This window comes from Stomoxys calcitrans, chromosome 3 (assembly GCF_963082655.1).
Source record: "Stomoxys calcitrans chromosome 3, idStoCalc2.1, whole genome shotgun sequence".
Classification (NCBI taxonomy): domain Eukaryota; kingdom Metazoa; phylum Arthropoda; class Insecta; order Diptera; family Muscidae; genus Stomoxys; species Stomoxys calcitrans.
In genome coordinates, this window is record NC_081554.1 from 162,757,955 (window position 1) to 162,784,580 (window position 26,626).

At 39.5% G+C, this 26,626-nt stretch overlaps 1 protein-coding gene across 1 annotated transcript in view; it reads right to left on the reverse strand.

Moving 5' to 3' along the window:
- Positions 1–9,936: 9,936 nt before the first annotated feature.
- The window catches only part of LOC131996198 (uncharacterized), a 30,454-nt gene continuing 13,764 nt past the window's right edge, over positions 9,937–26,626 (reverse strand). The window contains exons 3-5 of the mRNA XM_059365664.1: positions 13,067–13,224; positions 10,026–10,181; positions 9,937–9,970 (exon numbers count right to left, since the gene is read on the reverse strand). Of these exons, the coding sequence (XP_059221647.1) occupies positions 9,937–9,970; positions 10,026–10,181; positions 13,067–13,224 (348 nt within the window). The remainder of the gene's footprint in view (positions 9,971–10,025; positions 10,182–13,066; positions 13,225–26,626) is intronic.

Here is a 26,626-nt window from a genome sequence, read left to right on the forward strand (position 1 = left end):
TGCCCAATTTAGCTGAAGTTTTAAAAAGTGGGTTATTTTAAGCCTCCTGATACCCGACCTAAGTATGGTTCAGATCGGACTATATATAGATGTAGCTGCCATATAGACCGATCTGCCGATAAAGGGAAGCCCATAAAATCTTTATTTTTTAACCGATTTCGCTGAAATTTGAAACAGTGAGTTTTTCTGAGCCTCCCGATATCCTACCTTAATGTGGTACTGATCGGTTTATAATTGCAAAAAAAAAACAATATTTTGTTCTACAAAATGGAAAAGTGTCATATATATTAGACCACTCAATGTCCGTTTCGAATTTGGGTGCTTAAGTTATCCAGTTTTCGCCGGATTGTGACGAAATTTGATTTACATATATACCCGAGGTGGTGGGTATCCAAAGTTCGGCCCGGCCGAACTTAATGCCTTTTTACTTGTTTTCTTTAAACATGATGACGAAGTTGTCTGGAAAATTAAAATTTTTAACAATATATGCTTAGTTGAGAAAATATGTACTGAAAACGTAATCGATGACATTCAGGATTGGAGGGTCCCCATTGACCTTCTCTGACCATCGCTACGTTTGGTTTATAAACGCACGGCCAGAGACAAAATTCGAAAGACTTACCAGATAAACGTTTGGGATAATTTAGATTGTCCAAGCATAGTAGACATTGGCGACAATGTCAATAGGATTATGACTGCACTGGTGGAGTCTTTGTCCTCTTTGAGGAAGGATATCAGCCCAAGAAAAACCCAGGATCAACGGGGGGATTCGTCCTCAGACCTTATGTGTCCTCTTTGAGGAAGGATATCAGCCCAAGAAAAACCCAGGATCAACGGGGGTATTCGTAACATTGGGAAAGAGGTCCTCAGAGCTTATGTGTCCTCTTTTAGGAAGGATATCAGTCCAAGAAAAACCCAGGATCAACGGGGGGATTCGTAACATAAGGTCCCCAGACCTTATGTGTGTTACACACAGCTTAAGGAACACAATAAAATTTTCAGAGCAGCAAGACGTGCCTCCTGAAAGTTTTTCAGTGAACGCATCGATGGCGTTAAAGACGCCGCTAAGATGGAAAAGTTTATCTAGAAAACCCATTTCCAAATTGAATCATTAGTAGACGACATGGGAGTGAGAGCAGAGATAACGGGGAACATGATGAGGCTTTTGATGAAAACCCATTTTCCACAGAATACGACGGTACTCACGGTGACACCGAAATCTTGGAATAATGAGGTTGATCGAAGGCTTATCATTACAGAATTTATGGGAAAGGAAGCCTTCAGGAGCTTCCAACCATTTAAGTCACTCGAACCTGAATACATGGCTTCCCATATGGCCTCTATTTTCACTGCGTGCCTAGGACTTGCCTACACTCCGAAAGACTGGCATGAGGCAAGGGTGGTATTTAAGCTTTAGCCCGTCAAGGCAAGTTATACGAGACGATAGGCCTACCGAGTTATAAGCCCTACATCGTTGCTTCTCAAAACCATAGAACGTATTGTGGTACCATGATAAAGAGTAGGATATCCAGTGAACTGCTCAAAGACAAAGACATGCCTATGTCAAGGGAAGGTCGTTGGAGACTGTCCTGCACTGATGTAGCTCCCTACATCCAAACCAAGATTCGACATAGCCGATAGCAAGTTTGTTAAAGAATGTAAAGTAATTTCAATAAACAGATGGACAGACGCTCAAAAGTACGGAAACAGACAGGCGTGGTCAAATCGTCTTAAAGTTTTTTGACAATCAAGAATATACTTAAGAGTGTCGGAAATGGATATTTGGAGGTATAAAAAAGTCAAATGTGTCCATTAGAGAAAGGGGCCAAACTTCTCTCATTACAAATCAATGCGTGCTGTTCGATTGAAGCTTAAGCTCATTGATGATGCGGGAGGTCCTCCTTTTAATAGACGAGTCCGAACGGCTTGCCGCAGGGCGACACCACTTTGAGCAGAAACTTTTACATGACTGCTATGCCTTTTAGGGGATAATGTTAATGTTCATTTTCTAATAATGTTAATGTTAATTTTCTAATTTTCTCGCAGAAATTCGAACCTAGGAGTTCAGTGTCATTGGTGGTTATACTAACCTCTGCGCCACGGTGGCTTCTAATGGAAGCCTTATACAAATCTCAACCAATTTTTATGAAATTTGCCAAAAGTGTTCAGTTAGTTAAAAAATCGATCCGTGTCAAATTTATTACGGCTATATATGAAAATTAGAAATGTTCGTCTCTTTGCCAAGAAAGATGTACGAGCAAAATTTGGTGACAATTGCCTTACATTTGCTACCTGGACTTTGATTACAAAAATACATGACGGACAGACATATAGACGTGGACATGGCTTAATGGTGTCCGAAAGTGATTCTGAATCGAATGATACTTAAAGGCACCTCTTGTCCTTCTCAGAGTTGCAAGCAAATACTTAAAGTTATAATACTTTGTACCACCGTAGTATACTCGTATAACAAGTAAAACCATGCTAAGTATGGTCAGGACAATTTTGGCATAGTTGTTGGAAATCCAAATAGAACACAACGTGCGAAATTTAAGCTAAATCGGAAAAAATTGCAGCATCCAGGGGCTCCAGACGTGAAGTGGATCGGTTAGGTTTATAAGGGTGCTATATCAGGTTAAAGACCGATTTGGACCGTACTTGGCTTATTTGTTGGAAGTCGTACCAGAACTCTAGGTGCAAGTTTTATCTTTTGAAATTCTTACAAAATCGAACAAAAATTACGGCTTCCAGGGGCTTAAGATGTTCAATCGGGAGATAGGTGTATATGAGAGCTATATCAGGTTATAGGCCGATTTTGATGGTATTTGCCAGAGTTGTTGGGAGTCTTAAAAAAACTCTACAAAATTTTAACCAAATCTAGAAACAATCACGGCTTCCAGGGTCCCAAAAAATCAATTCGGGAGATTGGTTTATATAGGAGCTAAATCCAAATCGGTGCTGATATGGCCCATCCCCAACGACCCACATCAATAAGAAGTATCTGCCCAAAATTTGAAGCAGCCAGCTTTACGCGTTCGATCGCTATCGTGATTTCGCGATCTATGAAGTACTAGCTGAACCCGGCCTGCTCCGCTGCGCCTTCTTTACCTTATATGGAAATTATCCCTTGAATATTAATTTTCCGCAATTAAAGAGCTTTTAGTGAAAATATGCGGGGTGGGAAAAAGATGATTTGGAAAATTTTTTTGCAAGTTACTATGTTGTCATCAATTTTAGTTTAGAATTTTAGTCACCAGGGTGGCGTATGATGCATGCGTTATCAGGGCATAACTATCAAATGGTAATCATACGCACCCTGAGTCAATAAAGAAGATATCTTCAATCGTCGTTGCTGTGTTTTCGCCATTATTTGGAAATGTTACCAACTTTTTGCACCTTTTTTACCACTGCATCATAATCGTTGACATACTAGGCATTTGTAAATTTCTAAGACGATCGAGCCATGTCCGTCCATCTTCGGCACAAAGAGTTGTATTAGAGATTGCACCATACTTGGATATACATTGCTGCCAATACAAAACCGATCTCTCGACTTTAAGTCTTGGGCCAATAAAAGTCATTATATTATCCTATTTCACTGAAATTTGGAACTTTAAGTGATGGAATTAGAAAATATTTCCTCAAAAAATCAAATTTCCATAATTTTCTGTTAATTTTTTAGGCCACAACGTGTTTCAATTTGCATTAAAGCACAACGCATAAGGATAAATATTTCAGCCTTAATAAAAAGTTTTTGCACAAATATTATTTAACAGAGAAAAACTATTTTCGTTAAACAACAATGTATTCTTTAAGCTTTAATACAGTTGATAGTGATTATTTCTCTCTTCAATGCCATCTTTACTATTGCGATATTGGTTCAATGGTGGCAAATGGGAAAAGCGGTGTTTTTTTGTGTGCGATATGCAAGCATGTATGGATGATGTGGTCCAACGGATGTCACCATATCAGTGAATTCGATATGCGTGCGTGTGTGTGGGTTTATTCTTTCTGCATATGTGTATTAATTACCGCATACACCTACACCCTCCAATCATATGGGAGTGAGTTTTTCACTCTTTGCAAAAATGTCACTAAATCGGCACTCCATTTAATATATTTGTGAGGGAGACAACAAATCAGACACATTTGATAGGCTAGTCGATTTAGCTGTGTTTGTCTCTAACTTTCGAAGGAATTATGCAAGGCGCTTAAAATTTTGCACAAATTCTTCATATTAGTGTAGGGGTTGTAAATGGGCCATATGGGTCCATGTTTTCGTATCCGTACCCATCTCACATCTTGATTACATGAGTTTCCAGAGGGCGCAATTCTTATCAGATTTGGTAGAAATTTTGTGGGAGGCGTTTTGTGTAACCTTCCAATAACTGTGCTAAGCATTGTCTAAATCATTTCATTACCTGATACAACTCCAATATAAACAGATCGCATGATTACGCTCCTTTGGCTCACATTCTGACATTCTGCATGAAATGTTATATGGTGTCAGGGACGTAGCTATGATTTTATTTTGGGTGGGGGGAGGGGGATGACCCACCCCACAGTTTTCCAAAATCTAAAATTCCCAAAATTCTTCTGTTACTGTGAATTTGGTAAAAATACCTCAATTTTTTTTGTTGAAAATTGTAGTCGCTATTGGGTACTTGCCCATCAGCGGTGACATTTGCTGCAAAAGCCAGAGCTGAATTTTGCACCAATTGCCAACACAGTGCAATTAATTGTGGCTTCGAACGCTAGACAACGGCTCTTTCTGCAGCTCCGTGTGCCCAGGATGCATTAACGGCGGAAAATATCCAAGAATAGAGGTGCCTTAGAAGAAATTCTAGCTCGAGTTAGGAAAGAGGTATCACAATGAAATTTGGATTGGAGTAGAAAGTCGACTGAAACCAGTTACAACAATTTTCCTCGTCATGCATTGGGGAAAAATTGGTTTGTCGAAAGTCGGCAATTTTTTATATCCCAAAGATCAAACGATAAATTTTAAATCCATTCTTTCAAATCCATCTTTCTTCGCTAAATAGTCAAAAAATATTTAGTATTTTTTTTTATTGTAGAGTTTTAGGAAATAAAAAGAAGTTTTTTTTTAATTGATAAAATCCAAAATATTCGAAAAATTGCTTCGTCAATATAAATCCTCTAAATTATGTCTATACGAGCATAAGCGCGATCGCTTCGCTACCCCCGATGGTACACCCAATATCAAAGTGTATCTGTATCGCAATTTTAAAAGCTTTAGCCTCATCCGTAAAGAAAGACCATTTTGAAGGTTTTAGTGCATAAATGTGCGAATTTACAAAAAAAAAAACCTCTAGTCGGCCGATAAATACTGTCAAGGTGTAACTGAATCGCAATTTTGAGATCTTTAGCTCAATCCGTAAATAAAGTAAAGAAAAATCTAAAGATCGGCTTATATTGGAGGTTATATGGCCGACGGCACTTAGCTCAGTTATTGGAAGTCACAGCAGAGCTCTTTCTGTAAAATTTTAGCCAAATCAGACAAGACTTGTGGCTTCCATGGGGTCAAAATGTCAAATCGGGAGGTGGGTTTATATGGGAGCTATATCAAGTTGTAGATCGATTTTGACGATACTTGGTTGTTGGAAGTCCTACCAGAACACTTCTTGTAAATTTCCAACTTTGAAGCGATATGACCCTTTGGCTTCCGCAATGACCTACATCAGTGAGCAGTATCTGTGCAAAGTTTCAAGCTTCTAGCTTTACGCGTTCCATCTCTAACGTGATTTTGACAGAGAGACGGAGTGACGGACGGACATCGGACGGCAAGATCGACTCAAAATGCCAAATCGGAGACGACCAAGAATATACATATGTATATAGTTTATAGGATCGTAGATCAATATTTTGAGGTGTTACTATGGAGGGTATTGACAGGAAGACAGGCTTATTGCCCAATTTTTATACCAACCATTATAGGATGAGGGTATACTAATCTAGTTATTCGGTTTGTAACACCTTGAAATATTGATCTGCTACCCCATAAAGTATATATATTCTGGATCGTCTCGACATTCTAATTCGATCTAGCCATATCCGTTCGGCCGTCTGTCGAAATCACAATAGCGGTCGAACGCGTAAAGCTAGCCGCTTGAAATTATAAACTGATGTTTAATATTGATGTAGGTCGTTGGGGATTGCAAATGGGCGATATCGGTGCAGATTTAGATATAGCTCCCGTATAAACCGATCTCCCGATTTTACTTCTTGAGCCCCTGCAATTTTCATCCGATTTGGCTGAAATTTTACACGTGGTGTCCAGTTAGAACTTTCAATAAATGTGCCAAGTACGGTCTTAATCGGTCTATATCCTGTGACCAAGGTGGCGTATGATGCATACCGTAAATGGGAAAATTTTATTGAATGGTAATCATACGCATCCTAGATCAACAACTGAAATAAAGGAGACATTTTGAATGGTTTATGATACGCCTCGCTGTTCCTTAATGGAATGTTTGTGGAAAAATTGGAGAGGGTCTTATAGGTCGTAAAAGAGCACTTTTCAACGCCTAGATGTCTCACTAAAACCTTCATATACCTCACGAAATTTCGGCAAGGAATTTTTTGAGGTTTCAGTATTGTCTATTTAAAGCCGTTCAAGAAATGAGGTTATTTGCCTTTGGGTATGTTTTTATGCTTTGTCTTCAGACCCTTAATCGGCAGATCGGTCTATATGTCAGGAGGGTTACAACAACTCACTGTTTCAAATGTCAGCGAAATCGGGTAATAAATGCAGTTCTTATGGGTTTTAGACCATATATCAGCAGATCGGTGTATATGGCAGCTATATCTTTAAATAGTCTGATCTGAATCATATTTGGATCAGATGTCGGGAGGCTTAGAACAACACACTGTTTCAAATTTCAGGGAAATCGGGTAAAAAGTGCAGCTTTTATGGGCTTCGGACCCTAAATCGGCAGATCGGTCTATATGACAGTCATATCCAAATATGGTTCGATTTGGCCAATTCAAGAACTTAACCTGCTTGCAGCAATAAAACGTATCTGTGCCAAATTTCAGCTCAATGTCTCAATTTTGGGAGACTGCAAGGTGATTACAACAGACGGGCGGACAGACATACGGACATGTTAAATCGCCTAAGAATTTTACAACGATCCGAAATATACTTTGTAGGGTCGGATATGGATATTTAGATGTGTTGCAAACGGAATAACTACATGAAAATATTTTTATACCCATCACCGTAGGATGTGGGTATATTAATTTTGTCATTCCGTTTGCAACACATTGAAATATCCATTTCCGACCCTATAAAGTATACATATTCTTGACCAGCGTAAAAATCTAAGATGAGCTAGACATGTCCGTCCGAATGTCCATCTGTCTGTTGAAATTACGCTACAGTCCTCAAAAAAAGAGATATTGAGCTGAAACTTTGCACAGATTCTTTTTTTGTTAATAAACAGGTTAAGTTCGAATATGGGCTATGTCGGACTATTTCTTGATATAGACCCCATATAGACCGATCCGCCGATAAGGGGTCTTAGGTCAATAAAAGCCGCATTTTTTATCCGATTATGCCGAAATTCGGGACAGTGAGTTGTGTTAGGCCCTTCTATATCCTTCCTCAATTTGGCCCAGATCGGTCCAGATTTGGATACAACTGGCATATAGACCAATCTGCCGATTTAGGGTCTTAGGCCCATAAAAGCAACATTTATAATCCGATTTTGCTGAAATTTAGAACAGTGAGTTGCGTTAGGCCCTTCGACATCATTCATCAATTTGGCCCAGATGGGTCCAGATTTGAATATTGCTGCCATATAGACCGATTCTTCGATTTTGGGTCTCAGGCCTTTAAAAGCCACATTTATTATCCGATTTTGCTGAAATTTGGGATAGTGCTTTGTGTTAGGCCCTTCGACATCCTTCATCAATTTGGCTCAGATCGGTCCAGATTTGGATATAGCTGCCATATAGACCGATCCTCCGATTTAGGGTCTTAGGCCCATAAAAGGCGCATTTATAGTCCGATGTCGCCGAACAGTGAGTTAGGTTAACAGTGAGTTAGGTTAAGCCCTTTGACGTAATTCTGCATTATGGCACAGATCGGTCCAGATTTGGATATAGCTGCCATATACACCGATCTCTCGGTTGTAGGTTTTGGAGCCATTAAAACCGCATTTGTTGTCCGATGTCGCCGCAATTTGGGACAGCGAGATAAGTTAAGCCTCCTCACATATTTCAAGATTTGCATATAGCTGCCATATAGACCGATATCTCGATTTAAAGTCTTGGTCCCAAAAAAGGCGCATTTATAAGCCGATTTAACTGAAATTTGACACATTGATTTATGTTTGGCTTTTCGACATCCATGTTGCATATGGTTCAGATCGGTTTAGTTTTAGATATAGCTACTAAAAAGACCAATATTTAGTTATACAAAATTGAACAATGACTTGTACTTATTAGTATTTGGTCCAAATCGGATCATATTTCGATATAACTGCTATGGGATTTTGTCTGCTTGTATGTTACCCATAGACTCAAAAACGGCTGGACCGATTTTCATTAAATTTTCAAAGATGGTAGAGGATGGCCATCCCGATGGATAAAGGGCACCCTATTTTATTATATCCCCGAAGATAGCGGATCCTTCTCTTAACCTTAATTTTCCTATACGCCAGATCTGGGTGCGTCGAGATAAAAATTTTAACTCGAATGACAGTGGGTGAGGCCCAACCATTAAACCCACCCTAGCGGAAATGTTAACAGATAAGGACTGTATGGGTATCAAATGAAAGTTATTTGAAAGTAGTAGAACTTGATATAACAATCTGACTCCAAGTGTCGGGGGGTCCTCCCCACTCTCATAAACCGCCAAAAAATGACATGTTCATTGAATGGGACAATATGGGCATCAAATGAAAGGTAACTGGTAATTGAAAAAGTACAATACGATACTTATACAAAAATTTGAGGTCAAGTCCCAGGGGTCGCTCCACCCCAAATTTATGACCCAAATGGACATGTATATCGAACAATACAATATGAGACTCAGAGAGAGGTGTTTGAGAGTAGACTACCAAACTTATGTAAAAATTTGGGTCAATTCCAGGTAAACTCCACTCCGCTCCACTTCTAAAAATTACCAAATGGAGCTGCTAACACTTAAGGGTGTAGCAAAGCACACCGGACCAGCTAGTTTACTATAAAAAATTTTATGAAAATTGGCAATGCTACTCTTGCAGTTTGAAATACAACTTTCGATAATACTTGTTTATTTTTCTCTGGCGACAACGTGATTCAATTTCCATTGAAGCCAACCAATAACAAAAATTAAATATTCCAGCTTTAATAAAAAGTTACTACACAAATATTATTTAACAGAGAAAAACTACTTTAGTTAAACAACAATGGACTCTTTAAGCTTTAATACAGTTGATAGTGATTATTTCTCACTTCAATGCCATCTTTACTATTGCGATATTGGTTCAATGGTGGCAAATGGGAAAATCTGTGCTTTTTTTTTGTGTGCGATATGCATGCATGTATGGATGATGTGGTCGAACGGATGTCACCATATCAGTGAAGTTGAATTGTGTGTGTGTGTTTGTGTGTGGGTACATTCCTTTTGCATATGTGTGCTTATTACCGCACACACCCACTTGTACATACATCCAACCACTCCCATGCATATCCATTTTGAACATAAAACATTTGTGAACATGTAATGCTTATGGTAAATTGACACTCTATGGCATGCTCCCACTCTTGCTGCGCTACACACCACACTTATTACCAGCAATTACACAGATATAAAAACAACAACAACAACAGCAACAACAATTGACAGAAAACAACTGTAAACAAGAGACAAAACAAAAAAGCTCAGCTCTCCGCACAGCTGAAATAAAGCCAACAACAATGTTATCAGCATCAATGATAGAAATAAGGCAAAAACAACAAAAAGCTGAAATAACGAAAAGAAAAAAACAAAAAAAAAAAAAAAACTCCAACAACATTACATCTGCATAAAATGAAAGGCAAATTCATATGTGGGAGTACACTCGGGTGTGTTGTGTGAGAGCGAATGCTGCTGGGTGTTTGTGGCTAAATTGGTTTGTGTCATGGGTGATGTTGTTGATAATGACGGCGATGATGATGATGAGAGAATCAGTGAGCTAGAGAGAGCTTACAACTAGGGGAGTAACTCATATTAAAATCAAGTGATACATAATACAATTTATTCGTTTCGACATTTTAGATAAAATTGGATGTGTAATTTGACTTCTTTCTTTGGAGTGATGTCCAACTAAAATTTAAGATTAGTAAAAAAGGAAGCTGAGTAAAGACCGTGTCTTATTCAATGATAGCAGTTCGCATAAATTTTGAGTGATTTAATGCCTTATTTTTCGTAGTCCCTGGCACGGATGGACCATTGCAATTGAATAGCAAATTCATTATATTTGCTGGCACTAGCATACCAATTTTTGGGGAGAGGTGCTGCTGCAGCACATACTGCCACTTGAGGGATGTCGGGAGGGTGAGATAATCAGATGACTACGACGCTAGAGATCCACTATTGATTACATTGACACAGCATAAAGCACAGAGTTCTTAAATCAGTAATGTCTGGAAATATCCAGGAGTAGGTACAGTTACAATGTGCTACGCACTCAAAGTGAAAGTGAGGGTTTGAATTTTAGGACTCAGTTAAAACAATTACCACCGTACAAAAACAAAAGGAAAGTCAATGCGAAGCTTCGGATTACATGCACCGCTCACAATGGGAGAAAATCGAAAAAAAAACCAAGTAAAAAGGCGTTAAGTTCGGCCGGGCCGAACTATGGATACCCACCATCTCGGGTATATATATGTAAACCATCTTTCGTCATAATCCGGTGAAAAATTCATAATTTATGACCCCATAGCAGCTTTATCGAACAAAATATTGGCGCTTTTGTTAGCTATATTCAAATATAGACCGAACTGAACTATAAACGACACGGATGTCTAAGCCTAACATAAGTCACTGCGTCAAATTTCAGCGACATCGGACAATAAATGAGCCCTTTAGGGGGCCAAGACCATAAATCGAGAGATCGGCCAAATTGAAAAGGGATGTCAAAGGGCCTAACATAACGCACTGTCCCAAATTCGGCACGGACACTGAGTGGTCTAATAAGTACAAGTCATTGTTCAATTTTGTAGAACAAAATATGGCAGCAAGTGGCAGTCTGGACCAAACCGAAAAGGGATGTCAAAGGACCTATCATTACGCACTGTACCAAATTTCGGCGAAATCGCACAATAAATGCGCCTTTTATGGGCCCAAAACCATAAATCGACAGATCGGTCTATATGGCAGCTATATCCAAATCTGAACTAATCTGGCCCAAATTGTAGAAGAATGTCGAAGAGCTTAACACAACCACACTGTCCTAAATTTCGGAGAAATGGGACTCTCTCTCTATTTAGGGTTTTGGGCCCATAAAAGGCGCATTTATTGCCTTTTATGGGCCCAAAACCCTAAATAGAGAGATCGGTCTATAAAGAGAGATCTGGGCCATCTTGCAGAAAGATGTCGAGGGGCCTAACATAACTCACTGTCCCAAATTTCGGCGAAATCAGGCAATAAATGAGCCTTTTATAGGCCTAAGACCTTAAGTCGGGAAATTGGTCTTTATGGCAGCTATATTCAAATCTGGAGCGATCTGAGCCAAATTGAAGAAGGTTATCGAAGGGCCTAATACAGTTCACTGTCCCAAATTTCGGCGAAATCAGACAATAAATGCGCATTTTATGGACCCAAGACCTTAAATCGAAAGATCGGTCTACATGGCAGCTATATCCAAATCTGAACCGATCTGGGTCAAATTGAAGGGGGATGTCGAAAGGCTTAACACAACTCACTGTCCAAATTTTTAGCAAAATCCGATGATTTTTAAAGACAACAGCGTGATTTCAACAGACAGACGGACAAACACTCAGACGAACAAGGCTAGATCGTCTTAGATTTTTACGACGATCAAGAATATATATACTTTATAGAGTCAACAATGGATATTTCGATGTGTTGCAAACGGAATGACGTAATGAATATACCGCCATCCTTTGGTGGTGGGAATAACTAGTAAAACATATACCGGATGAAACGGGTAGAGATATCACTTTGAAATTTGGGATGGTTTTAGCTAAGGTGCTAACGAAATCGTGTGCAAGACCCTAGGTTGTCCGGACATCTTTTGGCAGCGCCCTAAAGTTGGTCATCTGGGTACTTCTAAAATTTGTTGGGGCTGTCAAATCTTCGTTTGTAGTCCGATTTCCAAAATTTTGTCTGCAACAGATTGAAACATGTTATCGTCTATCGATTCGACCCATAATTGAGCTGAATGTTGGAGACCTTAGTAGAAGTCGTAGTGTAAAATTTCAGCCTATTCGAATAAAAATTGCTCCCTTTAGGGGCTCAGGAAGTAAAATAGGGAGATCGGTTTATATGGGAGCCGTATCAGGCTATAGACCGACTCAGACCGTAATTAACACGCATGTTGATGGGCATGAGAGAAGTTGTTGTACAAAATTTCAGCCAAATCGGATAATAATTGCGACCTCTAAAGGCTCAAGAAGTCAAGATCCCAGATCGGTTTATATGGCAGCTATATCAGGTTATGGACCAAACCGGATTTGGCACCGTTGTTGGAAGTTATTACAAAACACTTCTTGCATTAGATCGTTTTAAATGTCGTTGATTATCGTGGCTGTCTTCACGACGTTGGCGACCTTCTCGAATTTCCCGAATCCTCTCAGGTTATATTTCTTTCATTCGTCTGCTGGTATCTTGTTTATCGATATCGTTTTCTTATCGTTTGTCACGGACCTCCAGAGTAATTGAGTCAGATTCGTGCTCACGTCGTTCACAAGAACGACACGAAAGTTCTCATTTCGTCTGTCACGGACTTGCAGAGAGATTGAGTCAGATTTGTGCTCACGTTGTTCACGAACTTCGCGTGTCCGTTCGGATTCAACTTTGTTTGATGGTTGGTTGTGGCACTGTCATTGTTCTTACCTCTCGTGGACTTTACGACACCTCTCAAATTCGATTTCGCTGGACCTTCTGGCTTGCCGTTGATAGTCTTCACGCATTTCACGAGTTTCACTTATCCTCTCAGAATCGACTTTTTTGGTTCGTTGGTTACGATTGTTGTCATTTCGTAGGCCACAGATCTAACGGGGGACTCGTTGCTTACGTAGTCCAGACTTCACAGTTCCAGCTTCGTCGGAACGTCGTGCTCCGCGTTCGTTTCGCTCATGCCTTATTCGTATTTCTAAGTATGGCCCATAAACTGATATCCAATCCTAGGACCTTTAGGAAACCGGTTCAGATTAAGATATGGCTCACATATATCGTTGGCATCGCCCTATTTGCACTTGAAGGGCCGAAGTTATTGTGATTTTTTATGAATATCCCCGAAATTTAGTTAGGATTGGTTTTATTAATCATCTAAACACCTATGCCGAAGTCCATCCAAATCGTCTAAGAATTGGATATAGCGACCATATATTAATATTGCCCAATTTGTGCTTAAAGGATAGATTTAGGCCATCATGTGTTCGGCTCCGCCTGACTATTGCCATTTTTATATGTTTTTCTCTGTGTTGTCTAAAATGACATCCCTATCGGTTTTTAACTCCTAATAGGAATTCCACATCTCGTTGGTTTCGTTGGGTTACCTTTTCCCATAACCATAATCCAAATTATTATGTCAGTCTTCATGGTTATGGTGGGTGTTTTTATTTTCGTTGTTGTTATGTGTTTTGCCTGTGTATTGTCCTCTTTATTTGTGTATGTAAGTAAGTCTCCATGTATGTTTGCATGGAGTTTGCATATTTAATTTAAAAAAACATTTTTAATTAAATTGTCAAAAAATGGTTCATTGGTTAAACGAGTTAGTCAGTCAGTCAGTCAGCCAACCATCCAGCCAGTCATTGTTTTTATCGTCGACTTCACCGTAATGGTGCATACCTTCATATTAGGCAAACAATTTTGTATTTGTGTGATTTGTTATGAATATTAAAATTACTTCCGCTTTAATACATGCATACATTTAATTTTTACGGAAATTAAGATGAGTATTAAGGGGGTTTCTAGTTGAGAGATGAAAAATGTGATTATTGAAATAGAAATGATATATAATAACTACGACTGTGTTACGGGGAATTAAAACTTGGAGCATTTGCTTGCAATTCTAAGAAGAAGAAGAAGAAGTTAAACCGATCCACATCGCAGTTGGATTGAAGTACCGAAATCAAATCAAAATCATACCTGGTCAAAGGCTGTTCTCCTTACATAAATCTACGACTACAATCCTTTAAGCATGCCGATCGACTGGAGATCACTTTCTAATTTTTTGCAGTCTAGTCTATCTGTCTGTCAGCTCTTGAATTTGGACCACATTTATTATCAAACAAGTAAAAGCGTGCTAAGTTCGGCCGGGCCGAATCTTATATACCCTCCACCATGGATCGCATTTGTTGAGTTCTTTTCCCGACATCTCTTCCTAGGCAAAAAAAAAGGATATAAGAAAAGATTTGCTCTGCTATTAGAGTGATATTAAGATATGGTCCGGTTTGGAATACAATTAAATTATATTTATGTTGGAGACCTGTGTAAAATGTCATAAGAATTGCGCTCTTTGTGGGCTCAAGAAGTAAAATAGAGAGATCGATTTATATGGGCGCTGTATCGGGCTATAGACCGATTCTGACCATAATAAACACGTATGTTAATGGTCATGAGAGAATCTGTCGTGCAAAATTTCAGGCAAATCGGATAATAAATGCGACCTCTAGAGGCTCAAGAAGTCAAGATCCCAGATCGGTTTATATGGCAGCTATATCAGGTTATGAACCGATTTGAACCTTATTTGACACAGTTGTTGAAAGTAAAAATAAAATGCGTCATGCAAAATTTCAGCCAAATCGGATAGGAATTGCGCCCTCTAGAAGCTCAAGAAGTCAAATCCCCAGATCTGTTTATATGACAGCTATATCAGGTTATGAACCGATTTGAACCATACTTGGCACAGTTGTTGGGAATCATAACAAAACACGTCGTGCGAAATTCCATTTCAATCGGATAAGAATTGCGCCCTCTAGAGGCTCAAGAAGTCAAGACCCAAGATCGGTTTATATGGCAGCTATATCAGGTTATGAACCGATTTGAACCATACTTGGCACAGTTGTTGGATATAATAACAAAACACGTCGTGCAAAATTTCATCCCAATCGGATAAGAATTGCGCACTCTAGAGGCTCAAGAAGTCAAGACCCAAGATCGGTTTATATGGCAGCTATATCAGGTTATGAACCGATTTAAACCATACTTAGCACAGTTGTTGGATATCATAACAAAACACGTCGTGCGAAATTCCATTTCAATCGGATAAGAATTGCGCCCTCTAGAGGCTCAAGAAGTCAAGACCCAAGATCGGTTTATATGGCAGCTATATCAGGTTATGGACCGATTTCAACCATGCTTGGCGCAGTTGTTGGATATCATAAAAAAACACGCCGTACAAAATTTCATTCGAATCGGATAAGAATTGCGCACTCTAGAGGCTCAAGAAGTCAAGACCCAAGATCGGTTTATATGGCAGCTATATCAAAACATGGACCGATATGGCCCATTTACAATACCAACCGACCTACACTAATAAGAAGTATTTGTGCAAAATTTCAAGCGGCTAGCTTTACTCCTTCGGAAGTTAGCGTGCTTTCGACAGACGGACGGACGGACGGACGGACGGACGGACGGACAGACGGACGGACATGGCTAGATCGACATAAAATGTCACGACGATCAAGAATATATATACTTTATGGGGTCTCAGACGAATATTTCGAGTAGTTACAAACAGAATGACGAAATTAGTATACCCCCCATCTTATGGTGGAGGGTATAAAAACGTCTTACGAAATTTCAGCCAAATCGGATAGGAATTGCGCCCTCTAGAGGCTCAAGAAGTCAAGACCCAAGATCGGTTTATATGACAGCTATATAAGGTTATGGACCGATTTGAACCATACTTGGCACAGTTGTTGGATATCATAACAAAACACGTCGTGCAAAATTCCATTCCAATCGGATAAGAATTGCGCACTCTAGAGGCTCAAGAAGTCAAGACCCAAAATCGGTTTATATGGCAGCTATATCAAAACATGGACCGATATGGCCCATTTACAATACCAACCGACCTACACTAATAAGAAGTATTTGTGCAAAATTTCAAGCGGCTAGCTTCACTCCTTCGGAAGTTAGCGTGCTTTCGACAGACAGACGGACGGACGGACATGGCTAGATCGACATAAAATTTCACGACGATCCAGAATATATATACTTTATGGGGTCTCAGACGAATATTTCGAATAGTTACAATCAGAATGACGAAATTAGTATACCCCCCATCTTATGGTGGAGGGTATAAAAACACTGTGGAACAAAATTAAACCATTTCGAAAGTAACAAAAACACGTAAAAGCGTGCTAAGCTTGGCCGGGCCGAGTCTTATATATATATTCTCCCATGGATCGCATTTGTCAAGTTCTTTGGCCGATATCTCTTTATCGGCAAACAAAAGATAATGGATAAGAATGGCTATACTCTTTCAGCTATACCAAGTTATGAACCGATTGGAACCATACTGAGTTTGGCTGTTGGAGATCAAAGTGGAATTCATTGTGTAAAATGTCAACCAAATCGGATAAGAAATGCTCTATATAGTGGCTCAAGAAATAAAATCGGGAGATTGGTTTACTGAGCCGATTGATAAGGCAAACCTGTTGGCTGATATATTTGCAGGAAACTCTTTCCTGGCGGATAGCAATCAACCATTCCTGTTAATGGAAAATGTATCTGACTTCATGCCCCGGATATGTTTTATACCCTCCACCATAGGATGGGGTATACTACAATAATTTCGTCATTCTGTAACACCTCGAAATATACGTCTGAGACCCTATCTTATATAAAAATAAATTTGTATTTGTTTGTAGGTTTGTTTGTTTGTGTGTTCCTTATAGACTATGTTCACAGGTGGTGCATAATGATCCTGTGGTGAAAATAGGGTAATACAATTTTTGATATCAGAGGGGGGAGGGGGGGGGGGGGGGCGCACCCTCCCCCTTACCCTAATTTTCAGAAACGCCAGATCTCTTATAGACGGGTGGTGCAAGTTAAGCGAAATTTTGTGTGTTCTCATTTAGTACCCTAAAAATAAAAATTTGTATACCAAATTTTTATTTCGGATGGGATACCTAGGGGGGCCGCCCCACCCTAAAACGTACCAAACGTATATTTAGACCAATCACGACAATATGGGACTCAAATGAAAGGTATTTAGGATAAGGAGCGGGCCCTGTACCGCTAGTAAAGTAGAAATATTCTTGATTGCCATGTCATTTTAAGTCAATCTAGCCATGTCCGTCCTTCCGTCCGTCTGTCTGCCGAAAGCACGCTAACCTTCGAAGGAGTATAGCTGGGCACTTGAAATTTTGCACAAATACTTGTTATTAGTGTTGGTCAGTTGGGATTGTAAATGAGCCAAATCGGCCCATGTTTTGATATAGCTGTCATATAAACCGATCTTGGGTCTTGACTTCTTGAGCCTCTAGAGTGCGCAATTCTCATCAGATTTGGCTGAAATTTTGCATGACGTGTTTTATTATGACTTCTAATAACTGTGCTAAGTATGGCGGAAATCGGTACAAAACCTGATATAGCTGCCATATAAACCGATCTTGGATCTTGACTTCTTGAGCCTCTAGAGGGCGCAATTCTCATCCGATTTGGCAGAAATTTTGTACAACGGCTTCTCTCATGACTTTCAACATACGTGTCTCATATGGTATGAATTCATTAATAGCTTCATACAGCTCCCATATAAACCTATATCCCGATTTTGCTTCTTTAGCACCTACAAGGCGCAATTCTTATCCGATTGAACTGAAATATTACACAACGACTCCTACAATGGTCGGCATTCATTGTGGTAACGTTTATTCAATAAATTCGAAACTTTTTATACCCTCCACCATAGGATGGGGGGGGTATATTAATTTCGTCATTCTGTTTGTAACTACTCGAAATATTCGTCTGAGACACCATAAAGTATATATATTCTTGATCGTCGTGACATTTTATGTCGATCTAGCCATGTCAGTCCGTCTGTCTGTCGAAAACACGCTAACTTCCGAAGGAGTAAAGCTAGCCGCTTGAAATTTTGCACAAATACTTCTTATTAGTGTAGGTCGGTTGGGATTGTAAATGGGCCATATCGGTCCATGTTTTGATATAGCTGCAATATAAACCGATATTGGGTCTTGATTTCATGAGCCTCTAGAGGGCGCAATTCTCATCCGATTTGACTGAAATTTTGCACGTGGTGTTTTGGTATTGCTTTCAACAACTATGCCAACTATGATTCAAATCGGTTAATAATCTGGTATAACTGTCAAATAAACCGATCTTGGATCTTGACTTCTTGAGCCTCTAGAGGGCGCAATTCTCATCCGATTTTGCTGAAATTTTGCATGAGGTGTTTTGTTATGACTTCCAATGACTGTGCTAACTATGGCGTAAATCGGTGCAGAACCTGATATAGGTGCCATATAAGCCGATCTGGGATCTTTACTTCTTGAGCGTCTAGAGGGCGCAATTCTCGACCGATTTGACTGAAATTTCGTACGTGGTGTTTTGGTATCGCTTCCAACAACTGCGCTGAGTATGGTTCTAATCGGTTTATGTTTTGCTATAGCTGCCATATAAACCGATATTGGGTCTTGACTTCTTGAGCCTCTAGAGGGCGCAATTCTCGTCCGATTTGATTGAAATTTTGCACGTAATTTTTTGGTATCACTTTCAACAACTGCGGTGAGTATGGATCAAATCGGTCTATGTTTTGATTTAGCTGCCATATAAACCGATCTCGGGTCTTGACTTCTTGAGCCTCTATGGGGCGTAATTCTCGTCCGATTTGACTTAAATTTTGAACGCTGTATTTTAGTATCACTTCCAACAACTGCGCTGAATATGGTTGAAATCGGTCTATGTTTTGATACAGCTGCCATATAAATCGATATTGGGTCTTGACTTCTTGAGCCTCTAGAGGGCGCAATTTTCGACCGATTTGACCGAAATTTCGTACGTGGTGTTTTGGTATCGCTTTCAACAACTGTGCTAAGTATGATTCAAATCGGTTCATAATCTGGTATAACTGTCATATAAATCGATATTGGGTCTTGACTTCTTGAGCCTCTAGAGGGCGCAATTCTAGTCCAATCAGACTGAAATTACACAACGACTTCTACACTGTTCGGCATTCAATTTGGTAACGTTTATCCAATAAATACGAAATTTTTTATAGATTGTTTTTGTTTTAGGAGGTCTCCAAACATGCTGCTTAAGCACTCATTGATATGAGAGATGGTTTTTCGCCGTTCCTTTATGGGAGGCAGGTCTATGGCAAATTTCTTAAACATTTTTAAGCAGATGTGGCTTTTAACTCCTACGCCCCCCTAATATCAATAACATACATATTTGGCTCCTGAAAATTTCTGCTATTGGCTGGCTTTTGATTATTAAATTTAGTAAATATTTTTAGACACATCAAATATGTTCAAGTTCATTGTGAACAAATCATGCAGAACATAGCAATTTTATAAATAAATACTTTAACTTAAATTAGCCGTAAATCTGCTTTTGGGCTCCATTCAAGCACAATGAATATTAAATGAAGTTCAAAATCAAGTAAAAACGCGTTTAGATAATCTTGGGAATCCACCACAATTTTGATGAAGGGCATCATTTTATTCTACATACCCAACTTATGTCAAACCAGCAAAAATTAAAACTTCCAGGAACCGATCAAGGATAATCGAGAGACCTGATTTGCACCATGCTTAGCACAGTTGTTGGAAGTCATAACAAAACATTTGATGAAAAAATTTCAGACAAATCGGTTTAGAACTATGCCTTCTTGAAGCTCAAGAAATCAGAATCCAGGATTGGTTTATATGGCAGCTATATCAAAACATGGACTATTATTGCCCATTTACAATCCCAACTGACCTACACCTATAGGAAGTATTCGAGGAAAATTTCAAGCGTCTAGTAAGTGAATTCCATGCAACGCCCCTAAGTTGGTTCACGTCAAGTATTGTGTCTCCACCTTAGTGCCGGTATCTGTTAACCGCGAAAGACGGACAATGACATAGGAGATGCTCCAACGTATCATCATCTTCCCCACATGCCCTACACATGCTATCACTTGCCGCATCGATATTGCATAAGTGAGACTTGTAGTCCAATGTGTTCCGTTATGATAACGAAAGCTATATTGACTTTCTGCTTGCTGCCTTTCAGTAATAGCCTCGTCCTCTCATGATCCGGATCTCCCCATTGGATTTTTGCCTTCCTACCGACCGTTTATCGGTTCTACAGTGTTACATGCGCGTTCATCGACCACGCCCTTAACTCGAACTGCGTCGACCCGAAAGGCTTTGTGTTAACCAATTTAATTAACGCCAGTCATTTGGCCTACACTGCCAAATCCTCTGCTCTTTCATTTTCCCTTACTCCGCTATGGTCCGGCACCCAAACGATACGGATTGTGTCATCATGAGAGACGGAATTATTATCTTTATTACACACCAAGCCTGTTTGTGACCTTACTGTTATGGTTTTTGTTCCCTGATGGCCAGTTAAATATCCGTAAAGGTAAAGGGAAGACCACACCAACTCACGCATTCCGTGATCGCCCGTCTCTGCCTGCAGTATCTTATTATGGGCGGGTAGTCAAAAAAGGATCTCATTCCCTGGGTTCTCAAAGTAGAACCCCAGGCCCACTCTGTCCTCAACCTTCGATTCAGCTGTACATCATGGGCTCCCAGATGGCAATACCAGAGTTCCATTAATCTATAAGACTATGCCTCTGGCAGCAGTATCTCACACTCGACTTTAAGTGTCATCTCAGGTATCCGATCGGAAACATCTTCCAACCCATCCGAGTTTTCTATGGTCGCCTCAATTATACCGCAATAATATGACCTGCTCCTATCTATCCGTTCTCTCAACGCCTTAAGTCTTATAGTCGCAGTGGCTTCCTCATGAACCTAATGTAAAGGATGATTTTTTAAGAGCTATAGAAAAGTTTTTCCAAAAGACACATAAAATTCAGAAAAATGTATGAAATCGGTATTTAAACCGATAGTTCGGTCCATATAATTTAATGCTTGAGGATTATTTCATGCAAATGTTGACTGTGACTGCGCCTCAAATGGTCCATTGACTTAGTCCAATTTTGGCACCCTCTTTCCAACTTTTCAGCCAGTATCTCACAAATATATGCTTCAATGTTGTCTTTCAATGCGTCAATTGAAGCTGGCTTGCCTGTATAGACACGAGCTTTAACAAAAAATAGTCTAAAGGCGTTAAATCGCACGATCTAGGTGGCCAACTGACCGGTCCCGTACGTAGATGAAATGTTCACCGAACTCATCCCTCAATAAGTCCATTGTAATGCATGATGTGTGACATGTGACACAGTCTTGTTGAAACCACATGTCATTCAAATCAAGCTCTTGCATATTTGGCCAAAAAAAATTTGGATATGTTCTCACGATTGCGCTCACCATTCACAGTTACGTTACGATTCACATCATCTTTGAAGAAGTACGGTCCAATGATGCCACCAGCCCATAAACCGCACCAAACTGGGACTTTTTCTGAATGCATTGTTAGCTCTTGCAATGCTTCTGGCTGATCTTCACTCCAAAATCGACAATTCTGTTTATTTACGTATCCATTTGAGACAGTGAGTTTAGTTAGGCTCTTCGACGTCCTTCTTCATTTTGGCCCAGATCGGTCCAGATTTGGATGTAGCTGCCATGTAGACCGATATCTCGATTAAAAGTCTTGGCCCCATAAAAGGCGCATTTATAATCCGATTTCACTGAAATTTGACACAGTGACTTATGTTAGGCTTTTCGACATCCATGTCGTATATGGTTCCGATTGGTTTATTTTTATACCCTCCACCATAAGATGGGGGGTATACTAATTTCGTCATTCTGTTTGTAACTACTCGAAATATTCGTCTGAGACCCCATAAAGTATATATATTCTTGATCGTCGTGAAATTTTATGTCGATCTAGCCATGTCCGTCCGTCTGTCCGTCCGTCCGTCCGTCCGTCCGTCCGTCCGTCCGTCCGTCCGTCTGTCTGTCGAAAGCACGCTAACTTCCGAAGGAGTAAAGCTAGCCGCTTGAAATTTTGCACAAATACTTCTTATTAGTGTAGGTCGGTTGGTATTGTAAATGGGCCATATCGGTCCATGTTTTGATATAGCTGCCATATAAACCGATCTTGGGTCTTGACTTCTTGAGCCTCTAGAGTGCGCAATTCTTATCCGATTGGAATGAATTTTTGCACGACGTGTTTTGTTATGATATCCAACAACTGCGCCAAGTATAGTTCAAATCGGTCCATAACCTGATATAGCTGCCATATAAACCGATCTTGGGTCTTGACTTCTTGAGCCTCTAGCGTGCGCAATTCTTACCCGATCAGAATGAAATTTTGCACGTCGTGTTTTGTTATTATATCCAACAACTGTGCCAAGTATGGTTCAAATCGGTCCATAACCTGATATAGCTGCCATATAAACCGATCTTGGGTCTTGACTTCTTGAGCCTCTAGAGTGCGCAATTCTTATCCGATAGGAATGGAATTTCGCACGACGTATTTTGTTATGATATCCAACAACTGTGCCAAGTATGATTCAAATCGGCCCATAACCTGATATAGCTGCCATATAAACCGATCTTGGGTCTTGACTTCTTGAGCCTCTAGAGGGCCCAATTCTTATCCGAATGTAATGGAATTTTGCACGACGTGTTTTGTTATGATACCCAACAACTGTGCCAAGTATGGTTTACATCGGTCCATAACCTGATATAGCTGTCATATAAACTGATCTGGGGATTTGACTTCTTGAGCTTTTAGATGGCGCAATTCCTATCCGATTTGGCTGAAATTTTGCATGACGTATTTTATTTTTACTTTCAACAACTGTGTCAAATAAGGTTCAAATCGGTTCATAACCTGATATAGCTGCCATATAAACCGATCTGGGATCTTGACTTCTTGACCCACAGAGGTCGCAATTATTATCCGATATGCCAGAAATTTTGTACGACGGATCCTCTCATGACCATCAACAAACGTGTTTATAATGGTCTGAATCGTTCTATAGCCCGATACAGATCCCATATAAATCGTTCTCTCTATTTTACTTCGTGAGCCCCAATGGACGCAATTCTTATACGAATTGGCTGAAATTTTACACAGGTCTCCAACATATAATTTATTTGTGGTCCGAACCGGACCATATCTTGTTTTGCCTAAGAAGAGATGCCAGGAAAGAACTCGACAAATGCGATCCATGGTGGAGGGTATATAAGATTCGGCCCGGCCGAACTTAGCACGTTTTTACTTGTTAGATATAGTTACTGTACTTATTAGTAGTTGGTCCAAATAGGAACATATTTCGATATAACTGTTATGGGACATAAGGTATGCAAATTTCACCGGATTTTGATGAAAGGTGGTTTACATATATACCCGAGGTGGTGGGTATCCAAAGTTCGGCCCAGCCGAATTTAATGCCTTTTTACTTGTTACTTTAAAACTTGGCCAAGAGGACCCAGATCAGAGTACGTTGCTGGAACGCTGTAAAAATTATGTATAGCGGTAGCATGAGAACAAATCTGATTCTTTGATAGTGAAACATGATGACATAACGATATATGTGGAATTTTTGCATATTTTTTCCATCTATTGCCCTCGTTAATAGACTAAATATTTGAATTGACGAAAAATGATAACAACAGAGAGGAAAAAAAAAATTCCTTTAAATTTCTATCATATTTCATCAAAATCGAAATTCAGTCGACAATGTTTTTTGCTAATATTTTGTGTTCAAATCAAATTTTCCAATTAAAGATATTTTTTACCATTTCACAATGTTTGAGTTTCATTTTCCTCCATGCTTTTTTTTTGCACAAATTCTACTTCATATCCAATTTAGCCATTAGTTTGGAAATATTTGTCCATTACATTGAAATGGTCATTGCTTTGTGTTGTACAACACTAAAGTGGACACACATTTTGAAACCAAATACATTCAATTTAAATTCGTTTATGTGCGTTTTTTCTGTTCACATAATTCCAATATTTCCATTTAGTTCATTTTTTCGCCCCGTTTTTTTTTGTTGTTGTGCTGTTTGTAAGCCAATGCGGCTTTGGTGCACGACTGAAATTATAACCTCTAATTGAATATATCGTTCCATTAAATACAGCTGTGCTCCAACATCGGTGTATGTAGCAATTTAGACGTTTATGCCCAACAATTGAGGCGGATATTGGAAACCGATGCGGATGCCAGAATCAGCATCAGCATCAGCGTTAACGTCAACGCCATCGCCAATTTCAACGGAAATGCTTGCAGCATAAGCAATTGCAAAATATGAAATTACTGAAATTAAGTGTGAATATGGAGTAGAGGACGTGAGAGCTAAAATTCATTGATTTTACCATAATGGGCATAAAAACAAAAAAAAAAAAAAAACAGTAAGGAAAGGCAAAACTCTGGCGGTGCCGACTATATTGTACTCTACACCTACCCTATAGGTACAAAGTGGGAGCTATATCTAATTCAGAACCAATTTTGATGGACCTCGGCGGATGTTAACTGCGGATCACAAATGACAACATTATTGCAAATTACCCAAAATCTGACGAACATATATATATGGGAGCTGTATCTAATTCTGAACCGATTTCGAGCATATTTCTCAGATATTAAAGTGGTTGTCGAGAAAAGCGTTGTACAAAGTTTTGGCAAGATTGATAAAAAAATGCACTTACGGTAGCTCTAGAAGTGAAAATCGGGGGATATACATATACGACAGCTATATCTAAAACTGAACCGATTTGTATGAAATTCCCCAATAATATCGAGAGTCATAAGAAAGTCCTTCACGCCAAATTTCGACAGAATCGGTAAACAAATGAGCATTTTATTGCAATATTTCGCAAAATCGGACGAACATATATATGGAAGCTATATCTAAATCTGAACAAATTTGAGCAAACTTTTGACATATCGTAGTAGTTGCCGAGGAAACCGTTGTTCGGAATTTTGGCAAGATTGGACAATAAATGCTCTTGCGGTGGCTCTAGAAGTGAAAATCGGGGGCTATACATATACGACAGCTATATCTAAAACTGAACCGATTTGCATGAAACTCCCCAATAATGTCGAGAGTCATAAGAAAGTCCTTCACACCAAATGTCGACAGAATCGATAAACAAATGAGCATTTTATTGCAATATTTCGCAAAATCGGGCAAACATATATATGGAAGCTATATCTAAATCTGAACCGATTTCGAGCAAACTTTTGACATATTGTAGTAGTTGCCGAGGAAAACGTTGTGCAGAATTTTGGCAAGATTGGACAATAAATGCGCTTGCAGTGGCTCTAGAAGTGAAAATCAGGCGATATACATATATGGCAGCTATAACTAAATCTGAACCGATTTCAACGAAATTCGCAAATAGTGTCTAGAGTCAGGAGAAAATCCTTCCTGCCAAATTTCGAGAGAATCCGTTAACAAATGACCATTTAATTGCACTATTACTGCAAATCGGGCGAACATATATATGGAAGCTATATCCAAATCTGAACCGATTTTTACCAATTTCAATAGGCTTCGTCTCTAGACCGAGAGACATGCTCATACCAAATTTGAAGACGATCGGAATAAAACTGCGACCTGTTCTTTATGAACAAATTAACATGGACAGACGTACAGACTGACAGAGAGACAGACAGACGGACACATCTATATCATCAGAAAGTGTTTCTGAGTCGATCGGTATACATATCAGTGGGTCTATCTCTCTTGCTTTTGGGTGTTACACACAAATGCACTTAATTATTATACCCTGCACCACAGTAGTGGTGTAGGCTGTGCCGAACTTTGGATAACCAACATTGCAAAATTTGCCCCTGAACATTCCATTAAGGACCAGGGAAAACTTCTCACTTACCAATGAGTGCACTCCGATTCAAGTTTAAGCTCTATGATAAAGGATCTCCTTTTGAAAGTCGTTTCCGAACGGCGCGTCGCAGTGGGATCCCTGGTGGGTACATGGCATAGTACCCCATTAATGTCGCCAGCATTAGGTGGGGAAAACCATGATTGCTAATTTTTTTTCTGATATTGCCACAAGGATTCGAACCCAGTCGTTGAGCTTCACAGGTGAAAATGCTAACCCCTGCGATGCGGTGGCCTCCACCACCTCTATGGATATATATATCATCCTATTGAATTAAAGGGTGATTTTTTAGCTATTATCTTTTTGGCAACATTCTCAATTATCTTTAGTTTGGTCTATAATTTAACAATGAGTAGTCTTACAAACGAACAACGCTTGCAAAGTATTGAATTTTATTATCAAAATGCGTGCCCTGTTAAGAAAGTTCATCGCGGGCTTCTTCCATTT